The sequence below is a fragment of the Cyprinodon tularosa genome, unplaced genomic scaffold (assembly GCF_016077235.1).
Source record: "Cyprinodon tularosa strain WSP-4 unplaced genomic scaffold, ASM1607723v1 ctg165, whole genome shotgun sequence".
NCBI lineage: Eukaryota > Metazoa > Chordata > Actinopteri > Cyprinodontiformes > Cyprinodontidae > Cyprinodon > Cyprinodon tularosa.
The window spans coordinates 655,049-674,364 of NW_024038483.1; the positions used below are offsets into that span (position 1 = coordinate 655,049).

The 19,316-nt window shown below is 37.2% G+C and overlaps 1 protein-coding gene across 1 annotated transcript; it reads right to left on the minus strand.

Annotated features, from left to right (window-relative positions):
* Positions 1–1,758: 1,758 nt before the first annotated feature.
* On the minus strand, positions 1,759–19,267 carry LOC119780715 (protein SSUH2 homolog). The gene is made up of 12 exons (XM_038280856.1): positions 19,137–19,267; positions 11,691–11,765; positions 11,543–11,618; positions 11,285–11,414; positions 8,867–8,927; positions 4,950–5,071; positions 4,256–4,318; positions 4,048–4,127; positions 3,159–3,251; positions 2,391–2,496; positions 2,057–2,164; positions 1,759–1,911 (listed from the first exon to the last, which is right to left on the minus strand). Exons 1-12 carry the CDS (start codon positions 19,147–19,149, stop codon positions 1,771–1,773), a joined length of 1,068 nt encoding a protein of 355 aa, XP_038136784.1. The 5' UTR covers positions 19,150–19,267; the 3' UTR covers positions 1,759–1,770.
* Between the last annotated feature and the right edge of the window lie 49 nt (positions 19,268–19,316).

The following is a 19,316-nucleotide window of genomic DNA, read 5'->3' on the forward strand; positions in this document are numbered from 1 at the left end:
CTATTTTATAATTTTATTGTATTTTATGATTGTGTACAGCACTTTGGTCCTGTTCGGTGTATAAAGTGCTTCATAAATAAAGTTGGTATGGTATGGTATGGTATGTGTACATACATAAGTGAGTTTGAAACAGATTTAACAGAAGAAAAAAAAGGCTTGGTTTATTTTTGTTAAAAAGATATATAACAGAAAGAGCTTGACTTTAGTGGCAGAAAAAGTTGTCAGTCACAGTGCTGTATTTAAGCCGTTCAAGGCATGATCAACAGTCTTAATGACAAGGTCCATACATACATGCTGTGTTCCCAAAATGATTGACAGATTTGCAAAGAGAAAGGCTTTACTCAAAAGTATTGAGTCAACCTGATTTTTTAAAATGCAAACAGATTCAATCTCATCCAAAAAAATATTTGTTAAAGATACAAAAATACAAAAGCTAAACAGAGACATGCATAATTGGCAAACAAATAAAAAAACTCAGGTGGCTATACTCTACATCTCATTGATACACAAGTTATTAAACATGATCCGCTTCTTATAGGAGCCCTTTTCTTCCAGAGGAAGGCAGGCCACAGTGGTAATAAACACATGCATGGTGAAATATGCTGAAACACGCTGGCACACGTCGACATATGGCAAGTACGTCTATGTTTGCCAGCATATGCTCATACATGGGCCCTACTTACAGGTAAGTTATTTGATCATTGACATACGTTTAGTGTAAGTCACTCATAAGTTGGGGTTTCTAGCTTATCCAAAATCTATGAGTAACTTATGCATAACTTATGCTTATCAAGAACGTATCTCCAACACATATAAACATATTTGACGTGTTCCAGAGGACCGCTAAACGTGTTTCCAACGTACAGCTACCGTATAATTGCGTATAGGCAGTGTTGTGGTATTAGAGGGGGTTCACAGGAGGGAACCGCCAGCTCTCCCTCAGACTTCATCCCCATCATATGGTGAGGGAGAAGGTGAGTATGATGGATCCTCCCTGCGTTCAAGGCCACGGCCAACAAACTACCTAGCAGACATAACGCTGAATCTGCTGCGGCTGCAAACCTTCTTTCTTTCTCGTTATTTAAAGAACACACTTTTGAATATTTTTTAATAAACAAGGCATTTTTTGTGATGAAAAGAGGTATGTTATTCTGTACAGAACACTGTTGGTCTTCAATAAAGGTAATCCACCTATTGCAGTGAGAACAGATCTTCAGGTAATCAGACATGTATTTAAACTTAGGAGAATCCTAATAAAGCTGACTGATTTCTGTTCTTCTACTAAACTCTTCACTGAATAATGATGATGAGGCTCAGACACAAAACAAGCATCAATGATGGTGCACTAGCTCTAAAACTGACATACTGTATATAAATGCATATATCAATGACTTTATCAGTGGTTTATTTTGTTCTTTGTAACTATAAGATTATGTTGTGCATAATATGGCTTTTGTTGGCACTGACCCATTTAATCATATGTATATGAGGTATCAATGTAATAGCTGAGACATAATAAAAGAGTTCAATGACAATCGTATATCTGAGGTAAAAGACAAAAAAGACAAAGAAAACTGATTCGAGAGCAAATTCAAATCCAGTCTTACCTTTGGGTTATAGAATATCATTATAAAATGGTGAAAAGAAACCAAGGAACCGTGTAATAATGTAAACCTTACTATAAACAGATGGTGAAGGAAATTTTTTTTTTTAAATTTAAGGCATATAAGGGAGATTTGAGTTGAATGAAAACCAAGATTTTTTTTCTGTCTACAGGATGACACAGCAGCAGGTTTCTGGGTAATCTTCGGCACTGACTTTCCTCTCATTTCCATAGACATAGAAGACGTGAATGTTATCTTTCCACTTGTAGTTCACCTTAGTGACAGGGACCAACTCGACCGTCAGCCTCTGAAAGACACAAATATTAGGTTTGTTTGCTGCAGAAAGCGGAAATGCCTTACTCAATTTTTAAGGACAAATTTAGATCAGCGCCTAGGGCTAAAATTGTCCCTACATTGCCCTGCCTTTGCAAGTCAAGTAAAAAAAATCCAACCTGCTGCAGGATCCGGGTGGTCTGCTCAAACTTGGATTGATGCTCTTTGATCAGACGGTCGGAGGCTTCAGCGATGGCTGGGTTTGGGAACCCATACAGCGGGTAGACCTGTGAGGAAAAACACAAAGCGGAACACTTTCACATCATTATTCAACCGGCTACCTTTCCTCAGTGATTTCAACTTGATGATATTTACTTGACACAAGCGAAGAAAGACAATTCGTCATATATTTTAAAGTAGTTTGTTATTTAAACAATTATCATAACACAATTTAACTGAAGTAGATAGTAATTGCATTTGACAATGTAAGTGTGTGTTTATGTGTGAGAATACCCTGTTCTGGCTGGTCGTGAACAACTCCTTCCCATTCACAGATTCAATCTTATTACTGTTTAGGCCACAGTTTTGCTCCTCCACGTGGATGTCCTTATTGTTAGTCCTAAACCAAAGCATGCAAATTAAAAGGCAAATCCAACTCACGAGACAGGTGGATTGGGTATAGGCTTCACATAAGCTAAACACAAATATAGTACATCCAGAAGTGTGTAATATAAAAAATATAAAACTATTTTGGTAATAGATGAAAGCAAGATGGAAGGAAAAGCTTTAGCTCTTCAAAGGATTTAAAGATCAAATCACAGATGGGGTGGAAACTTTTTATGGCTTCTTCTAACCAGCTCATGTGGTGCTGAAATTCCCGACAGGCATATCTGAAGCAGTTCTATAAACTAAAGGAAGCTGGGTATTTGATCTCATTAAACCCATCTGAGGTGGACCCAAACACCTCAGAATGTCTGTACATTCAATTAGAAACTAGTATCAAAAGCATTCTTTATGTTGTCCTTTTAGGTTGTCCTTTTGCTGTCCCTTTAAGAGGATTGCCAATTATTTGGCTGTTAGAAAAGTTATTAAAATACTAAGGTTAAATTTTATCCCCTCATAGAAGACTTAGGCCTCCTTCCTCCCATGATCTATTGGGTTACAGCTAATTAAATTTTATAGTGATAAAACATGTTTGAAGCTTTTTGGTGATTATGCAGAAACACAAGTTGTCATGCAAATCATTTCCTCAATGAACCGTGTTTGTTGATGCAAACTTACCACTTCACTGTTAGTTTTATAAAGGTCAACAGTTGTTTTTTCCCATTGCAGGTTTTGCACTTTTTTTTCCCCTCAGCGTTGCACTTGGAACAACTTAAAATAAAAATAAAAACTCAGTCAGAGGTGAGACAAACTATTGAGGATTTTTAAGATCACATTTTTTTCCACACACGAGGAACGAGACAAAAAAAGGCATCAAATCCTTTGCTGAAATTAGTAATTTATCTCTAATTCTTTTTTCTAATTTCTCTTTTAAATATGTCCAATATCTATTATATGAAGAGTTAAATCACTGGAATAAAGAGCTTTTTTTAGTTCTACCCTTAATGCCATGATCGTTCTACGTGGCATGAATTGGAATTAGATCCAACCAATTTATTTGAAGGGAGGTTTCCAGAATCTAATTATTGATCAATTCTTCTTTTTATAAGAGAAGCAACAGACCAACTGTAACCTTTAACTGCACAGTGTAGATGTATAACACCAACACACTGCAAACAACAATATTCATACTAACACCCAAGACCAAATTAGGATTTCAGAGTTGTTTTTAAACCAATCTACAAAAATGTACTCGTTAATTTTTGGTAATTTGGATCAGTGCATCACAAATTAAATATAACTAAAATTTTTTCTTTATTATTCCATTCAACATAGGGAAAATAGGAAATTTTTTGCTTCAATATGATGCTAATCACAGCTGGAAATGTTCATGATAGACATGTTATTCTTTGTCATCGCTGAAGGTCGGCAGCTTGTTCCTCTGTTTTAAGACTGAATCAATTTGTGACATCAGCAACAAACTAGATCACTTTGGTTAGATAAATTACATATTTACACCCACTGCATATCTTTATCATCAGACAGTCCAGCTTATGATTTAAACTACCTGTCCTTTCCTGTTCCATCACAGCTCAAACATCTTTGGTTGTCATTATTTCCAGAGCCATTGCAGATCCTGCATGGTTTCTAAAGACAAAATACATCTATGAGAAGTAATCTGAATGCATTTCAAATAAATATCTAGTGAAATAGAATTGATTTTATAAGCAAAAAATGTTATTATTAATATATTTAAACCTTAAATGTTTTCTTACATATCCATTTCCATTGCAGTCTTCGCAGGGAATTTTCCCCTCCCCACGGCAGGGGTTACATTCCTACACAGAAACAGGAGTTAAAAGCAGCATTGCAGTCTTTTTAAAGCACAGACTCTCTGAATGCAAGTCATAAATTAAGGCTTTGAACTAAAATAAGTGGCTCTCTCATTTACACATATTTTGCAGAGCTAGATTTTCTGAGATAAGTTCAATGAAAGTAAAAAATTGCAAAAAGCTTTTAAACAGAATAATATATATTTTCAATTTAACATATTTACTTTTTATATATATATATATATATTAATAGTGGGATTTGCACATTTTCTGATTTGGGCCTATGTAAAGCACATCTTTCAATAGCAAATCTATGGGACAGATATCTTTTTCCTTTTTGATAAGGACCAATCACTCAACATTCTTCTGCAAATTGTTTGAATACATGTAAGTTAGAGTAGTTATTTATCAAGAAAAGTCACATAGCCTTTGTCCTCCTAGGTTACCTGGATTACAAAGTCTCAGTATTTTGCAATACCTTCAAAAGTCAGTTTTAGTTACAATGCCTTATAACTTTAAAACCATAATGCTTCACATTGAAATGGAACAGCGCAGCATGACAATAAATCAAAAGGTCTCAAGTATTAGTAGTAAGAAAATGTCCAAAGCAGAAGCAGCAGCAGGTTGACTTGGTCACCTTGATGGAGGAGGTGTAGGGCACACGGATCTCCTGAGTATCCTCTTTGAAGAGGTTGGGGGTATTGGCCTGAACCTGCCAGGGTGTGGGGGCGGGCTGAGCGTAGAAGTCAGCCATTTCTCCTGTGGAGAACAACAAAAAAATCAACTGCTGAAAACTTGTACTTAATTAAACGTTAAAAAAATAGTTTATCATTGCATGAAGTTAGTATTTTAACTTCATAATTTTACCCATAAAAATCAGTATAGTTTTCCTTCCAGCTTTCTTTCAGGGTTTTACTACACAACAAAACAACAAAGAAAGACAAACATTTCCCCAATTTTTTTTTTAGAAAAAAATAAATGTTTCTATGCAGTGTTTTGGTTTCTTTTTTTTCTCCTCCATTTGCAGGGTGTGACAGTCAGGTCTAACGCCCAGCTGTGCCTCATCAGATGATGATTATCCAGAGTTTAAAGGAGGAACGGTTTCTGGAGGCAGATACCCAAAGTAAGTTCCTACCCACCCAGATTCCAAATATTCTCTCTCCGCTCCGCCCCGCTCACGTACGTCATGCGGAGTAATTGACTGTCATTTTAATCAACGAGAGCTATTCCACATCCAACGCTACTCCTCCGCACATCACCATCCATGCAGTACTCGAGTTGAGGCGGCATGAGGGGGGATGGCATCCCCCTTCTTAAAAAAATCAAAAAAAAAAAAATCAAACCCCTTCTTTAATGACTATGCCCCCATATCATCCCCTGTGACATTTTATTACTGAATGTGTAGAATTTCTACTATATATTAACAGTAAGGCAATAACATTGCCCTTTCAACATTTGGCGGGCTATGAGCCTACAGGTAGCCTGAGCAAAATAAATGAACTCAAAAAGTGTCCTTCCATGACTATGAAGCATGACTAATTCCAAAATGAGTCCCTAACTATGTAGGGGCAGTGATAGCCATGCCAGTCCAGGGACTGACTGTAGTTCCACTGTAAGGTGCGTTGGTCAAGGTCAATGACTGGCGTACCTGACATGGAACAACCATACCATGTATATTGCTTTAGGTTAATAGACTATATTAATTAGTTTATATATGCTTCTGAAAAAAATTAAATAAAATAAGTCCACCATCTCCCTGCGTCCACATACGTCTTCTCTGTCAAAATACAGAGCCGAGCTATTTTTTGCTCCACTCTGGTCCGGCCAGGTCAAGATCTGCAATTGCAATCGCACCAAACAGGAAAAAAGAATGTCGAGAAGATTCGGTTTGTCAGATTAAAATATGGTAAGGACAAATCGGTAACTACAAATTAGAGCATAATTCTTATATATTCCCAAAACTAAGACTGTTTTTTTTTTTATTATTGGATGCAAACTCTTGGTACTTCAACATACCAGGAAGCTGATTTCTCATCTCAATCAAAATATTTATTTTATACCGAGAGGCTTAGAAGTTTCATTGAGGAGAACAAATATAGTTCATACAAACAATGTATGATCCTAGTTATCCCTGTTACAAAAATCCACAAAAAATAGAAAATATTTGGGCAGAAACTGCACATATACTGGATGCTGGCGGGAATTTTTCTTATTAAATCATATAAAATGAACTGTTAATTTCCGCATTTTTTGCTTCTATTTAAATTTTAAAAGAATATTATGCAATTTCCCCTTAAGCTCCGAGGAAATTGGAGCGGAGCCAGACGGGAGGAACAGCAGAGGCTCTAGGCTTTGCTTTGAACAGGCGGTCTGGAACGGGGCGGTGACGGAGGATGTGGGATTTCGGAGAAAAAGTTACTTGTGAAGACATGTCCTGGGTTGTGAGTAGCAAGGAAACAGGAGGCGATTCTTGTGGGATGGAAGAAGGAAATAGTGAAAATGAAGAAGATTGGAAGAGAGTAGAATAAAAAAAAATGAGAAAAAGCAGAAAAAGCAGAGATCAATTGAAGGGGAGTCTAGTTCAGATCAAGTGATGAGAAATCTGGACATTCCACAGGAAAACAAAATTATTACAAAGATATACTCAAACTAGCTAATCAGGGAGACTCTTTTACAGATTGGAATCCGGCGCAGTTAAAAAAATCTATTAAACAAACTTGTAGGAGACGTCCGAAGGGCCAAAATACTCTATAGTGGAAACTTGTAAATAAACTGCAGAGACAGTGCTCAACAAGGCAAAGCCATTCTGATCAACAAGATTGAGGAGAAAATAGTTGAGTGCAGCTTGGTGGAGAACAAAAGGATTAGCAAGGGAGTCATTGGAGGAGTGCCTCTAAAAATAAGTGACAAAGACATTCTTGAAAATATAAGTGATGCAAAAGTAGAAGAGGTGAAATGGTTAAAAACAGCAAGAAAAGGAGAAAGAAGTGACAGCCTATCAGCGTTGATCAAATTCTAAGAAGAGAATTTACCCAGTAGGGTTTTCATCTGATATGAGCTACAATGTCAAAATGTCAAAATATTTAAATGCTAAAAATTTGTTCATATAGCGGCAGTATGTAAGGGCAAACAACAGTGTGGAAGGGGTGCCGGAGAGCACGAATATGGAAAGTGTGGTAAAGAAGTTCAAATTAAATGCTGTAACTGTGGCGGAAGACAGACTGCTGCTTATCACGGTTGTGAAGTGAGCAAAAGATCTGAAGATATTTTAAAGTTGAAAATGGAGCTCGGAATAACTTATGCTGAAGCTGCAAAAAGAATCCCATCACAGTCAGAAAGACCCAAGCCAACAGTTAAGCAAATGATAAGTTCAAAACCTCTGGAAGAATGCCCCAACACTGCAAAAGATTCATTGATTGTTAAAAAGAAGGATTTTGTACTTTTCATGGTGGAAGTGATCAATTGCACTGCTCAGATGACAAAGAAAAACGAAAAAATCTACTGTAAGTAACAGTGAAAGCTGCAGAAAAGTGAGAGATTTAATCTGAGAAACAGTTGAAAGTATGATGGGAAAACGAATGGAACCATCAGAAATTGGCAGAGTGACAAATTAGACAAATAAGAAATTACAAGGATGATTTTGATTATGTGTTTCATTATGTTGGGTTAAAACATACAGTTTGGAAAACTATAAAAAAAAAGTTAAAGTTTTTTTTCTCGGGGGAGTCTCATTTCCTGTTTTCTCGTTTAACTCCTTATCATTTGGTGGTGGTAATGCACTTTAAATAGTTTGCCAACTGCCATAAAACACTAGGAGGCGGATGCCTGATGGCTAAATCACATCCTGTGGTAAACAGGTCCCACAGTTGCCTGTTGGGCTTAGATTGTGTTAAAAGTCGCCTAATACTAACATTTTGACTATGTCCTCCCCTGCAGTTCTTCCTCGTTGACTCTTCTCTGGTTCCTTGGCCTAGTCCCTACTGGAGACTTGGTGCTGGAAGTCCTGCTGGCTGCTCTGTCTCTGCTCCTCCCTCTGCACTCAGAAAACGCTCATATCTGCCACCTGCCGGTCCACCCTCCACAGCTGGAACATTATGCTTCCTCATCTAAACCATCACATCAATTGATCTGTTACCTGAACCCCTAAAGCACTAACACTTCCATTCTTCTAGTGTGAAACTGGACTCCCTACCCTGATCACCTGTCTCCTGTCCCTTATTTTCAATAAACTATCTGTAATCGCTACCTGCATTTAATCTCAGCACTAATTATGACAAACATAAAACATAGAAAATACAGAAAGTGACTTTTGGGGAGTTTGATGTGAAGATTAATTAAATTAAATGAAGGTTATCCTACAAGCCATCAACCATAAGGTCCTTTGACACTGTTTTCTTAATTCACATTTCACAGAGTTCTGTCATTTAGAGACTTTATGCATTTGGTTAAAAACAAACAATTGCACAAGGCTCATAACAAACATCTTCCATCACAAATTTTCAATTATAATATATAAGGCATCCGTCTTGAATGTTTTTATTCAGATAACCTTACCTTCATAAGGTTTCTCAGCCATTTCAGTTTTTCTGGACTCTGTGAACGTCTCCAGACGCAACTATAGGAGAGAAAACATTGCTTAAAACACTATACACATAAAAAGACAAATACTATATATTTCTGGTTGCAAGTTTAAAAAAAAAAATTTGAACACCTGATATTTACCGTCTGTTAAGGGAAACAGGTTGTGCTGCATACTATCAAAAATGATTTTACTAAAACAGCACTAATTTTATGCTGCTTTGGTTTATTTACTTAATAATATATTTTAGTGTGTTGGGGCAGCTGGAGTTTGTTTTCCCAGCATGCACTGGGCAGCATGTTGGATATTAGAAGCTGGTTATAAAGTTATGATTATATTTGCTGCTGTTTCTATATCTGTTATATGCTGCCATCTAAGTTAATTTTATAATCTGAAGTATTGGTGGCCACAGCATGAGTCTTGGAGTTAGCACCATGTTAGCACCGTTAAATGAGCTCTCATTAGCAAGTGTACAGTTGTTTAATAAAAAAGGAGGCAGCCATTAAACTCATCTTTTATGCTGGTTATTGCCATAGCAACCTACTTGCCGGCTACAATACTACAAAAAAGTGTGATTCGGAAACAGTTCTTTAGGTGAGAAGGGATCTAGTGTTAATAAATCAGTGATTATTATTAGAAAACAAAAGACTAAACTTTGGGAGGAGCTATAATTTCTGCAGGAAAATACTTCATCTTTATTAAAATTAAATCTATAAACCTTGATTATACCTTTAGCAGATCCTCAGCCTAAAACAAAATGTGCATGAGTACCGATTTTAGAGAAAAAAGGCAAAGTAAGCGATATAATACCACAGATGTGAAACAGGGAACAAGGGTTTCTGTACGTGTTGTTAGTCTATCCCACACTAACTGAACTTGGGATGTGTGCTAGTGGAGATTCTGTGGTTGCTTTTATAAATATGTTTAGAGGATATACAGCAATTCCTGACATTCACTAAACTTTTATCACATTAGTTTCATAGGGTGATTCTGGGAGTTTTTCATCTCGGTGAGGACGTGTGATTAACTGTGTTGCGAGAAGTGAAAATGTCTTCTTATAGCTAGTTCATACAACAAAAGCATCATATGCAGTATTAAAAAAAACACGAATAATGATGACATACAAGTAAATTTTGGATGCTGATATAATTTACATGAGATTAAATACTTTCTCCTCCCACTGTGCATATATAGTGTGTTTATTATATTTATCTAGATTCTATTTATATATTCTTTTGCAACCATTTTTAAGTTATTTTGAAATTCTTATTATTCACAGCATTTCGCAATCTGTAAATATTTTTGGAATTCTTATTTGAATTATTGATGTATTATTTTTCCATTGTTTGATACTTATCTAATATTTTACATATTAATTATTTATCCTTAATAAAATAATGCTACTTGAGGCACTTTGACCGATTTTAGATGAAACTATTTCATTTAGATGATAAAGTCAATCAAAACCAGTAATTATAGGATTATTATTTATTAATTAGTATCATTATTAGGTCCCCTCACCAATCCTATTACATGTTTTACTTTAGGAGCTCTCTTAAATCCTAAGGTGCTTTGGAATAACTTCTATCTTACAGAGGTGAAATTCTAAATGCTAAGACTTTTCCTGAAATTACGTCACTAAAGGATATTTTTAAGGCCCTGGACTATTTCATTGATAAAGAATTTATGTTTTTGTTTGGGGATATTATTCTATAAAGAGCATTCTGTGTATAATAATACAAGTTTGACTGTGGGAAGTTGGGCAACAACCTTTTGTAAGTCAAAAGAGGGCTCACCAAAAATAATTTTCATGGAACCGGAGTTCTGTATGGGGCAGAGTTTGCTTAGCCTGGGTGCCATTCCGAACTTAGTCCCACCCACGTGTTCTTGTAGTAGGGCTGCCTGCAACTAATGATTATTTTGCAATTTGATTAATCTGTTGATTATTTTCTTCGATTAATCGATTAATAATTGGATAAAAAAATGTCCTTAAAGAAGACTTTTTACGAAAATGTAACCAGCTGAAACTGAAACTTTTCTGGCTGAGGAGTTCTGGAAAGAGCAGATTGACAGACAAAAACATTGTTTTCTATCATAAATGTAAAATGTTTATATTTTTTTTTTTTACAATTTTGGTATTATTGCTGCTCAAGATGGGTTGCTCTGTCAGCTAAAGACATGCTTGAGAGTCTCTATACTCCAGTGGATGATTAATCGATGAATAAATTAGTTGACCATTATTTCAATCATCGATTAATCCCGATTAATCCGATTAATTTTTTCATCACTAGTTGATAGCATCCACAATTAACCAAGACAGCTATCTAAAGCCAAGTGTTTTCCAATAAAAACCAAAGTGTAAACATGTTATAGATCATGTGAAATGCAGTCACCCTGTATGTGTTAAATGACTCCAGGCTTGTGATCACACCCTCCTCTGCGGGACCTGACCTGTAGCAGCACTGGGATTCCACATAGTCCTTGAATGCAGCACGAGCCTCCTCCTCTGACAGTTCAGGGATTCTAAAGGAAAGACAAGAAAAATACACACACAAATAAAAAATATCTTGAAAATAAAAATATTTCCTGGATGCTGACCCAGACCACATATGATTTGCTGCCTGCCACAGCTCAGTAACATGATGCCTTACTTCCAGTCATCAGGAGTGGGGGCAGGCTGCGGTGGAGTTACTGGCTGTAAAGGTATAGGAGGAGGCAGGGCAGCACCTGCAATAGTAATAGGAAATTAGCTGTAAATGCTGCCCAGATACATAGTTAGGCTGGTTGGACTAGACTTACCTCCTGCAATTCCTTCATAGCCAGGTATGTTTGGGAACGGGTTTGCAGCAGGGGCATTAAGAGGCGGATATACAGCTGAAATAAACAACAGGGAAAGTTCAGCTATTACTGGCTTTATTTCTTTGAAACTTGTAAATTCAGAGCTGCATTCATTCAGCTGCACCTGGTAGTTTGTCGCAATTTAGAAAATACACTGGAACAGGTTAAGACTTGAAATGGGATCAAAATACCACTTTAGTGCATATTTCCCCCCTCAGAGCAGAAAGAGCAGAAACACCAACCTGACTAAATTTTTTAAAGGTGCAGCTGCCCATCCTAAATGGCAGCTATTTTTCAGCACGATTTTTTTTTTATCATTTAAAATACATTTACTGAAGAAATGAATCTAATCATATACATTCACAACAAAATATCACAATCAGATATTTATGAACCCATCTCTAATGTTTAAATCTCATAATCGGTTATAACAGCTTTTTTTCTTTACTGTAAGTCTTCTGTTGTCCACGAAAAGTAACAAAGTGCCTCTATTAGAAAATAGAACATACACCAGTTAGCAGGATATAATGTAATATTAAAGTCACCATACAGCTTGAAAACACAATCAGGGTTTCTATGCAATTTTTAGAATTCTAATTTTTATGAACAATATGAGAAATTTACAACCATCCCCATTGGGCTGGTTGGATTTGATTGTTGGGTTGTTTATATCTAATATTTATTGGGATCAATGTGAAAAACACTTTCCTATGTTATACTTCTTTTAACATTGTTCTCTCTACTTAGGAAAATGTTTTTTTCATTACAGTAATTAGTAAATCAAACATGTTGACTACACAGGATTCTTTTTTTTCTGACATATTCAGTCATGTGATTGGGCTTTAGTAATCTCCCACATTAAGAGAAAGCAATTCAAGTGAGGTATTAAGAGGGTAGAAAAGAGCTTCATCATACATTTGTTGTGACTTGCCCTCCACTGCCCCTGCAGCTATTGAAATATGTCAAATTTGCTAAGCCACACAACTCCAAGAAATTCTAGAGAAAATGGAGCAATATAAGTGGAAGTTTTTTGCCGGGGGCGACTGTGAGGAAAAACATTGTTCTTATAGGAAAACTTTGTTCCCATTGATTTGTGAGATTCACAGAGTTGTGCAGAAAACATTCCCAGTTTGTTTAAGTTTTAATCAATCAGCGCTCAAAGACATTCTAAGAGTTTAACAGCAAATCTCTCTGTTTAAATGGTGCATGGAAACTTTCTACTTAGATCTTCTAATTGGAAACCACTCATGAACAAACAAACAAACCGAAATTAAAGCAAATAAAAATTTAAATTCATCCTTTTAACTTAGGCAATGCATTTTTCTCACATATTGTTTGTAAATACTGCATTTTTGCACAATATATATAATGCGTTTTTTTGCACCATTTTTTTCATGCACACTTTTAACATTTGACCACTGCCGCACTTTATGGAATGGAAATGCTTATGAAAGCTGTACAAAACACTCCGTGTATACAAAATGACAATAATAGTGGTCTAAGTCTAAAAAAATTGACAAATATATAAAAATGAAAATATACTTGTTATTTGAATCAGCCCCAAACTATTTTACTTCTTTGTTGTCTTGTGACACTATTGATGTATTCTTGTTTCAAATCTGGTGTCATAACGGACTGGTTTCACTTCATGTTACTATTCAGTTTCAAAACCACAAATACTTTTATATATGCAAAAGTATGTGTGAGCATGTGAATAAAGTATGTGTATATTGTTGTGATCAAGTGCCACTGATGTCACCGGAACTAATCCCTTCTGATGACACAGCCCTCCGGAGAAGGCTAGTCTGAGAATCAACAGATCTGAGGGATCTGTTGGTTGAGGATGTGTTGGATCAGATTGCTTTGCTGTATCAGAGAAAGTCACAATTAGAAACAGAACAGCATCCAAAGGCTGAAAATAGAGCTAGAAGGGTGGAAGAGTGTAGAAAGGAGGTCCCTTGTTTACAGGATGAAGGGTTAGAGGAAGTGAGTGAGGCCATTCCTGCGTTAGAGAATTTGGATGAGAAGGGCCGAAGGAGGTCTCATGTGACCACAGAGCTAAGAACTATGATGATGGAGCAGGATAGGTTTGGTAGTGCAGTGTGTAGTTCCACTAAGCAGAACAGCTTCAAACCACAGAGGATGACAGACCTGAGTGGCACGCATAGTTCAGGTTATAGAGCAGCCTAGGCTCCTGGTCTAACTCAGAACACTATCTGCCAAGAACACTATCACATACTTGCTATCAGTGTATCAACCCTCCAGACCACTTATGTGTTCTGGCTCCAGCCTGCTCTGCATACCTGGAACCAGAACTAAACATGGAGAAGCAGGGTTTAGGTCCTATACTCCACTTATCTGGAACAAACTTCCAGAAAACTGTCTAAGTGCGGAAAGCCTGAGTTCCTTTAAATCAAGACTAAAAACAAACGTTGTTTCTGCATTTTTTTTCCTACTTGCTTTGATTCTGTTTTATTTTCCTATATTTTAATCATGTAAGGCACTTTGCATTGTCTTTTTACTGAATTGTGCTATACAAATACTTTGCCTTGCCTTGCCTTGCCTACGAAACCGAGATCTGCGTCTCAGCCACCAATGGGACGCAAGTCCACCAGTGTACAATGAACGGTTTCCAGCGCCCTCTGGAAGGTCAGAGCAGAAATGTCCATCCTACCATGATAGCATTTGACTAAAGCTGTTAGATCATGATTCAGGACCGGTGCTAATCCCAGAACAGGGACTAGTAACCCGGCAACTTGAATCCCTCGCCCAAGACTTGGAGCGTTTTGATCCCAGTAATGCTGAAGCCACAATTGATGATTACCTCAGAGAGGTAGACTTTGTCTTTCAGGTATATCCAACCCCTCCGCTCAGGAGAAATTGAGTCTAATCTGGAGAACCTCTTTAAGGAGTGTTTACCTCTTTAAGGAGTGTTTACTTTTTCATGGAGAGCCTTCAGCCCTCCGTAAGAGAGTGCTATTCTTCTCTTTGCTAGGCTTTGAGAGAAATATTCAGAGCATGCTTATCCAGCCTCCATGATGCTTGTTGTCCTTTGCATCAAGGACAAAATGAATAAAGCGCCTGAAGAATATTATAGACGGTTTAGAGCCGCCTTTTTTCAGGGGCAAAACGCTCCTGGTTTGGAGGAAAACCACACTTTAAAATCTCTTTTTCTCCACAATCTTGACATGAGCATAAAGTATAAAGTCACCATGTTCTGCCAAACTAAAACCCTTTCCATGCAGGTGATCAGGAGGTATGCTCAGATAGCATGGGAGATGAGCATACGCCCATGCAAAAAGGGAAGAAGCTTCTGTCCTCCAGAGCCAAGTTTAAAACCGGGTCACAAAAAGAATAGGATCCAGGTCCACAAGGAAAGAGAGCTTTCCAGGATAAGAGGAGTACGGAAGAGAGAGGTTTCCAAACAAGGTACAGATGTTAGATGAGCTGAGACAATAGAAAGCCTGGCCAGAGGAAGCTTTTAGGAGTGAGTTTGATGGTAAAGATCAGAATGAGTAAACAGAACAGGCAGTGTTGTTGGCAAAATCGGTTCATCAGATCATGATGATGATTGTCGAGAGAGACCTGACCTGAAGCCCCCATCAGGAACACAATTAGGCATGGACTCATCCTCTACTTCCTTATTCCACTTATTGGAATGGAAGGTCGAACTTATAAAATCTCAGAATCCTCCCAGATACCATTGGGAAACGATTCCAACTTTTCAGAGAAAACCAAACTCCACTCAGAAAATCACATTTTCCAGGGAGTCAGCATCAGTTCCCAGGATGTAAGACCAGGAAAAGAGTCTTATTTAGAATGTAGAGCAGGTCCTGTTCTTCTCAGGTCAGATGTTGCCCATCACTCACCTGTGTAGGACCAGTGATGCTGCATAACCCTTCATGCATCCCAACAAGTCACCCATCAGTCTTCCCCATCATCTGACAGCGTTTTTCCCAGAACAACCCACCTCCTGTCAGCTCCACCCATCACCCTCATAGACCTAACCCCTCCTCAACAAAGGGGGGTTACATCCATATGTCTCCATTTACAGATGAACTGAATCGCACCAGTTCCAATATCTAAAGAAGGCAATGAATATTTTGCATTTGCAACATTCTTCGCCACAGGACAGGTAGACAGAATTAAATGCAGCCACTTCTTTCTCAGGAACAGGGCGTGCCTCCGTTCCAAAAGGACAATCCGGTGCATAGAACCATTTAGATTAAGTGTATGTTAAACCCAGGAAAACATGCACTAATTCTTCAAGATTTCATTTTCTAAATACCAAATTTCTCAGATTATAACTGTTTTTTTCAGGATATTCACATTTTTCATATACCGTGTGCAATTACAGTGCACCATATCTCACAGAAGTGGCAAAATTGACATGATGTTCTCTAAAGTTGTCATAAATGTGTGCAGGAAAAAAATGGCTCAGCTGGAACCAGATTGCTGAAGGAATGAATCCTTTTAATCTGGTCTGTGTTGATTTGGTAAAAAAGATCTTAAATCTGCCTTTAACTGATTCCTGCAACCACCACGGACACACTAGGCTCATAGCTAGGTAGTAATAAATCTTTGTAAATTCTGGTAATCTAGAGATAAAATTCATGCCAACTCATCCCACTAATGAAAGAGCTAAAGATGGATAAGCGTAGTTCAGCGTTAAATATTAGTTCTTACAAAATAAAACTAATATTTACTTAAAACCCCCCTATTATCAGCCGATCATAATGTGATTCCAAAATAATCTGGTTCCTAATTTAAAATTATGAACCAAAACTGAAAACATTCACAGAGTTTTCAGGGAATTTGTTTAGCAATAACATTGACATAGCTGGTTGAAATTTTGGATGGCTTTGAAAGAATCCAATTTCAGCATTAATGTCAGCATTAAAACAACATTAATTGCAGATACTCATATTCATGCCGCTGATTCCCAGCCTCAACCTGAGCCTCACCCTGAGGCTGGGAATCAGAAGCTGAATAAGCTATGAACTGTCTTTTTTTGTTTTTGTTGCATTTGTTTTTATATGTTTTTGTTTGCATACTAACCCTCTTTTCTTTTTCTTACTCTTTGTATCAAACATGAGGAAAAATGACGACCAAGGAATATAATGACAATGGTGAATGTAAGTTGTTTACTTTTACCTGGGTTAAATATAAAAACAGCAGTCAGTCAAAGACACTTGATGCATATTTCTTTGTTTTTGCTTATTTTCAGTAGTGTTTAGTCTTTGCTTAGTTATTAGATATAATATTGTGTGATTGTAGCTAATAAAGGTACTATAGCATTTTAACTCGCAGTCTTTTGTGTTTATTTTACACAGTGAATAATTTATCACTTAGGTTGGATTTTCTTTTTTAAGTAGCATTCGAATGAAAAGAGACACATTTCATTGGTTGGTGGTTAATAACGTTGCTAAGAGCCGTAGCCTAAATTGGTGAAAGACAACTGGATTTTAAAAGCCGCATTCAGAAGTCCGACCTCTTAGGTAAGAGGCTAAAATCCTGGTCAGTAAGCAAATTGAAGTTGTATTTAATTAAGATAGTAGGGAAACAGCCGTTCCAACCGTTGCATTTCCGAATTCTACCGAGTGGTGCCCGACTTTATACGAGTTAATAAATTGAATGTGATTGGTCGTTTATCAAGAGGGCGGGATTGTTGTGGAGGGAGCTTGGCAAGCAAGTTTGGTTGTGTCCGGTTTGTTCGAAGCATCTTGCTAACCAGATAGCTATGGGGCCAAAATAACCGAAAATACTTCAGACATAAGTGTCTCTGTGTGTGCTTACAGATTGATCTACACATTTGTAAATCTTACTACAGATTTGTTAATCTTACTACAGATTTGTAAATCTCAGTACACATTTGTAGATTTGAATACAGATTTGTGGATTTTTTTACACATTTGCAAACCGGATTACACACACAGGAGTTTTACACATTTGCAGATTGTTGTACAGACACACAAATCTCCGCACACATTTACAGTTTCATTTACACATTTTCAAATCCCACTGCACACACACAAATCGAGATACAGATACACAACTCTCCACACACCTTTGCAAATAATAAAGTAACAATTTTGGCCCCATAGTTAGCAACTTAGTGCTAGTAGGTTCACAATGGGAAATTACATTGGGACCAAGTAGCACTAAATTGGTGACTTAGAAACGAAACTGTAAAGGAACGCTATGGACAGCGGAAACACGCAAGAGGAGAGTTTTGTGTCTGAGGTCGCTGATGAGTTACCTGCATCATAAATTTTTTATTTAGAGGAGGAAAGCGGGGACGAAGATGTTGTAGAAAACGACGCCAGGTCGGCAGAAGCTTGGTTTGGTGTAGAAGGCTTCCAGCCGTACATGTTGGAGCCCTTACCTCGCAACGCTGTCAGTTCTGTTAGCTCTACGCCTGCCGAAGACGCAGACGCCCAGCCCCGTGAACACTGGGACGGAACTCAATGGGAAAGTAAATAATTATTCTTATTTCTTATTTCAACCGTTGCGTACCTTAGCTGTGACATATGAATCAAGATGCTATGACCGAAAACATTTGATTGACAGATGACCTTTGATATAAGTTTGATTGAATTTATGTGTACAGGCTGACGTATAACTAACTTGCCTGCATAAGATAACGAAAAAAACACAGACAGGATTTTTTTTTATATAGAAATTTAACTTTTGGAACTATATGGTTTGATAAAGATTACACTTATATACACGTTGAAGCCAGAATGATTTGACATTTAAATATGACTTCCCTACGACTTCAAACTAATTAGAATTAATTAGTTTTACCTTTGACCTATTAATTAACTATAACTTCCAGTTCTAGTTATTTAATATATTCGTAATTTTCTGGTAAAACCTCATAGCAATATATTTGATTGATAGAAAGGTACAAAGGGAGGCCCTGAGCTCATCACTCAGCCCTTCCTTGTCCTTCATTGCGTGGGAGTGGTTGCGCTCCTTAGCGCACAAGTCTCCTTTATAGCAGATTCAGGTTTATTTAAAAAATAAATAAATCATTTTCTTCCATTCCATTACATACAGCTATAGAAAGAAGCTGTTTGTCAGACTCTTTTAAACTTCAGGCTGAGCATCTTGGCAGAAAAAATCAGGCAAAGCTAAATGATAGACAGAACAGTTGGTTCATGTCACCGTTTTTTTTTTTTTTCTCATGAAAGATTTTTATTATCTTTTTTGAAACTGCAACATTTTCACCATATGACTCAGATAGTCCCCTTATTAGCTGAAGCATTTCAGAAATTCAAATATTATCATTGGAAAAAAACAAACAAACAAATAAACAAAAAAATTAAATGAACAAAAAAATGTTTGGATGAGCCCCTACTGCTGCAAAGGATGCATCAAGCTGTAAACACTTTATAAACCTACCTGCGCTGTTCATCTTGTCAAACTGTGTTTTTTTCCAGCCGACTGTACTTTCTGTACCCTTTTCAGACCCACCGCTCCCCCGATACTTTAACACCTTTTTTCTATTTTGTACGTCACGCACAAAAAAAAAAAAAGTGTCTCCCTGACTGGTCAGGCTGCAGCAAAGCCCTGTTCTGATTG

Bases quoted from the DNA above. Each gene is read 5' to 3' on its own strand.
- LOC119780715 (XM_038280856.1), bottom strand. The intron at 4,128-4,255 runs GTAAGAAAACAT...TTTTGTCTTTAG, and splicing joins ACTGCAATGGAAATGGATAT to AAACCATGCAGGATCTGCAA. The intron at 1,912-2,056 runs GTTGGATTTTTT...TGTGTCTTTCAG, and splicing joins CCACCCGGATCCTGCAGCAG to AGGCTGACGGTCGAGTTGGT.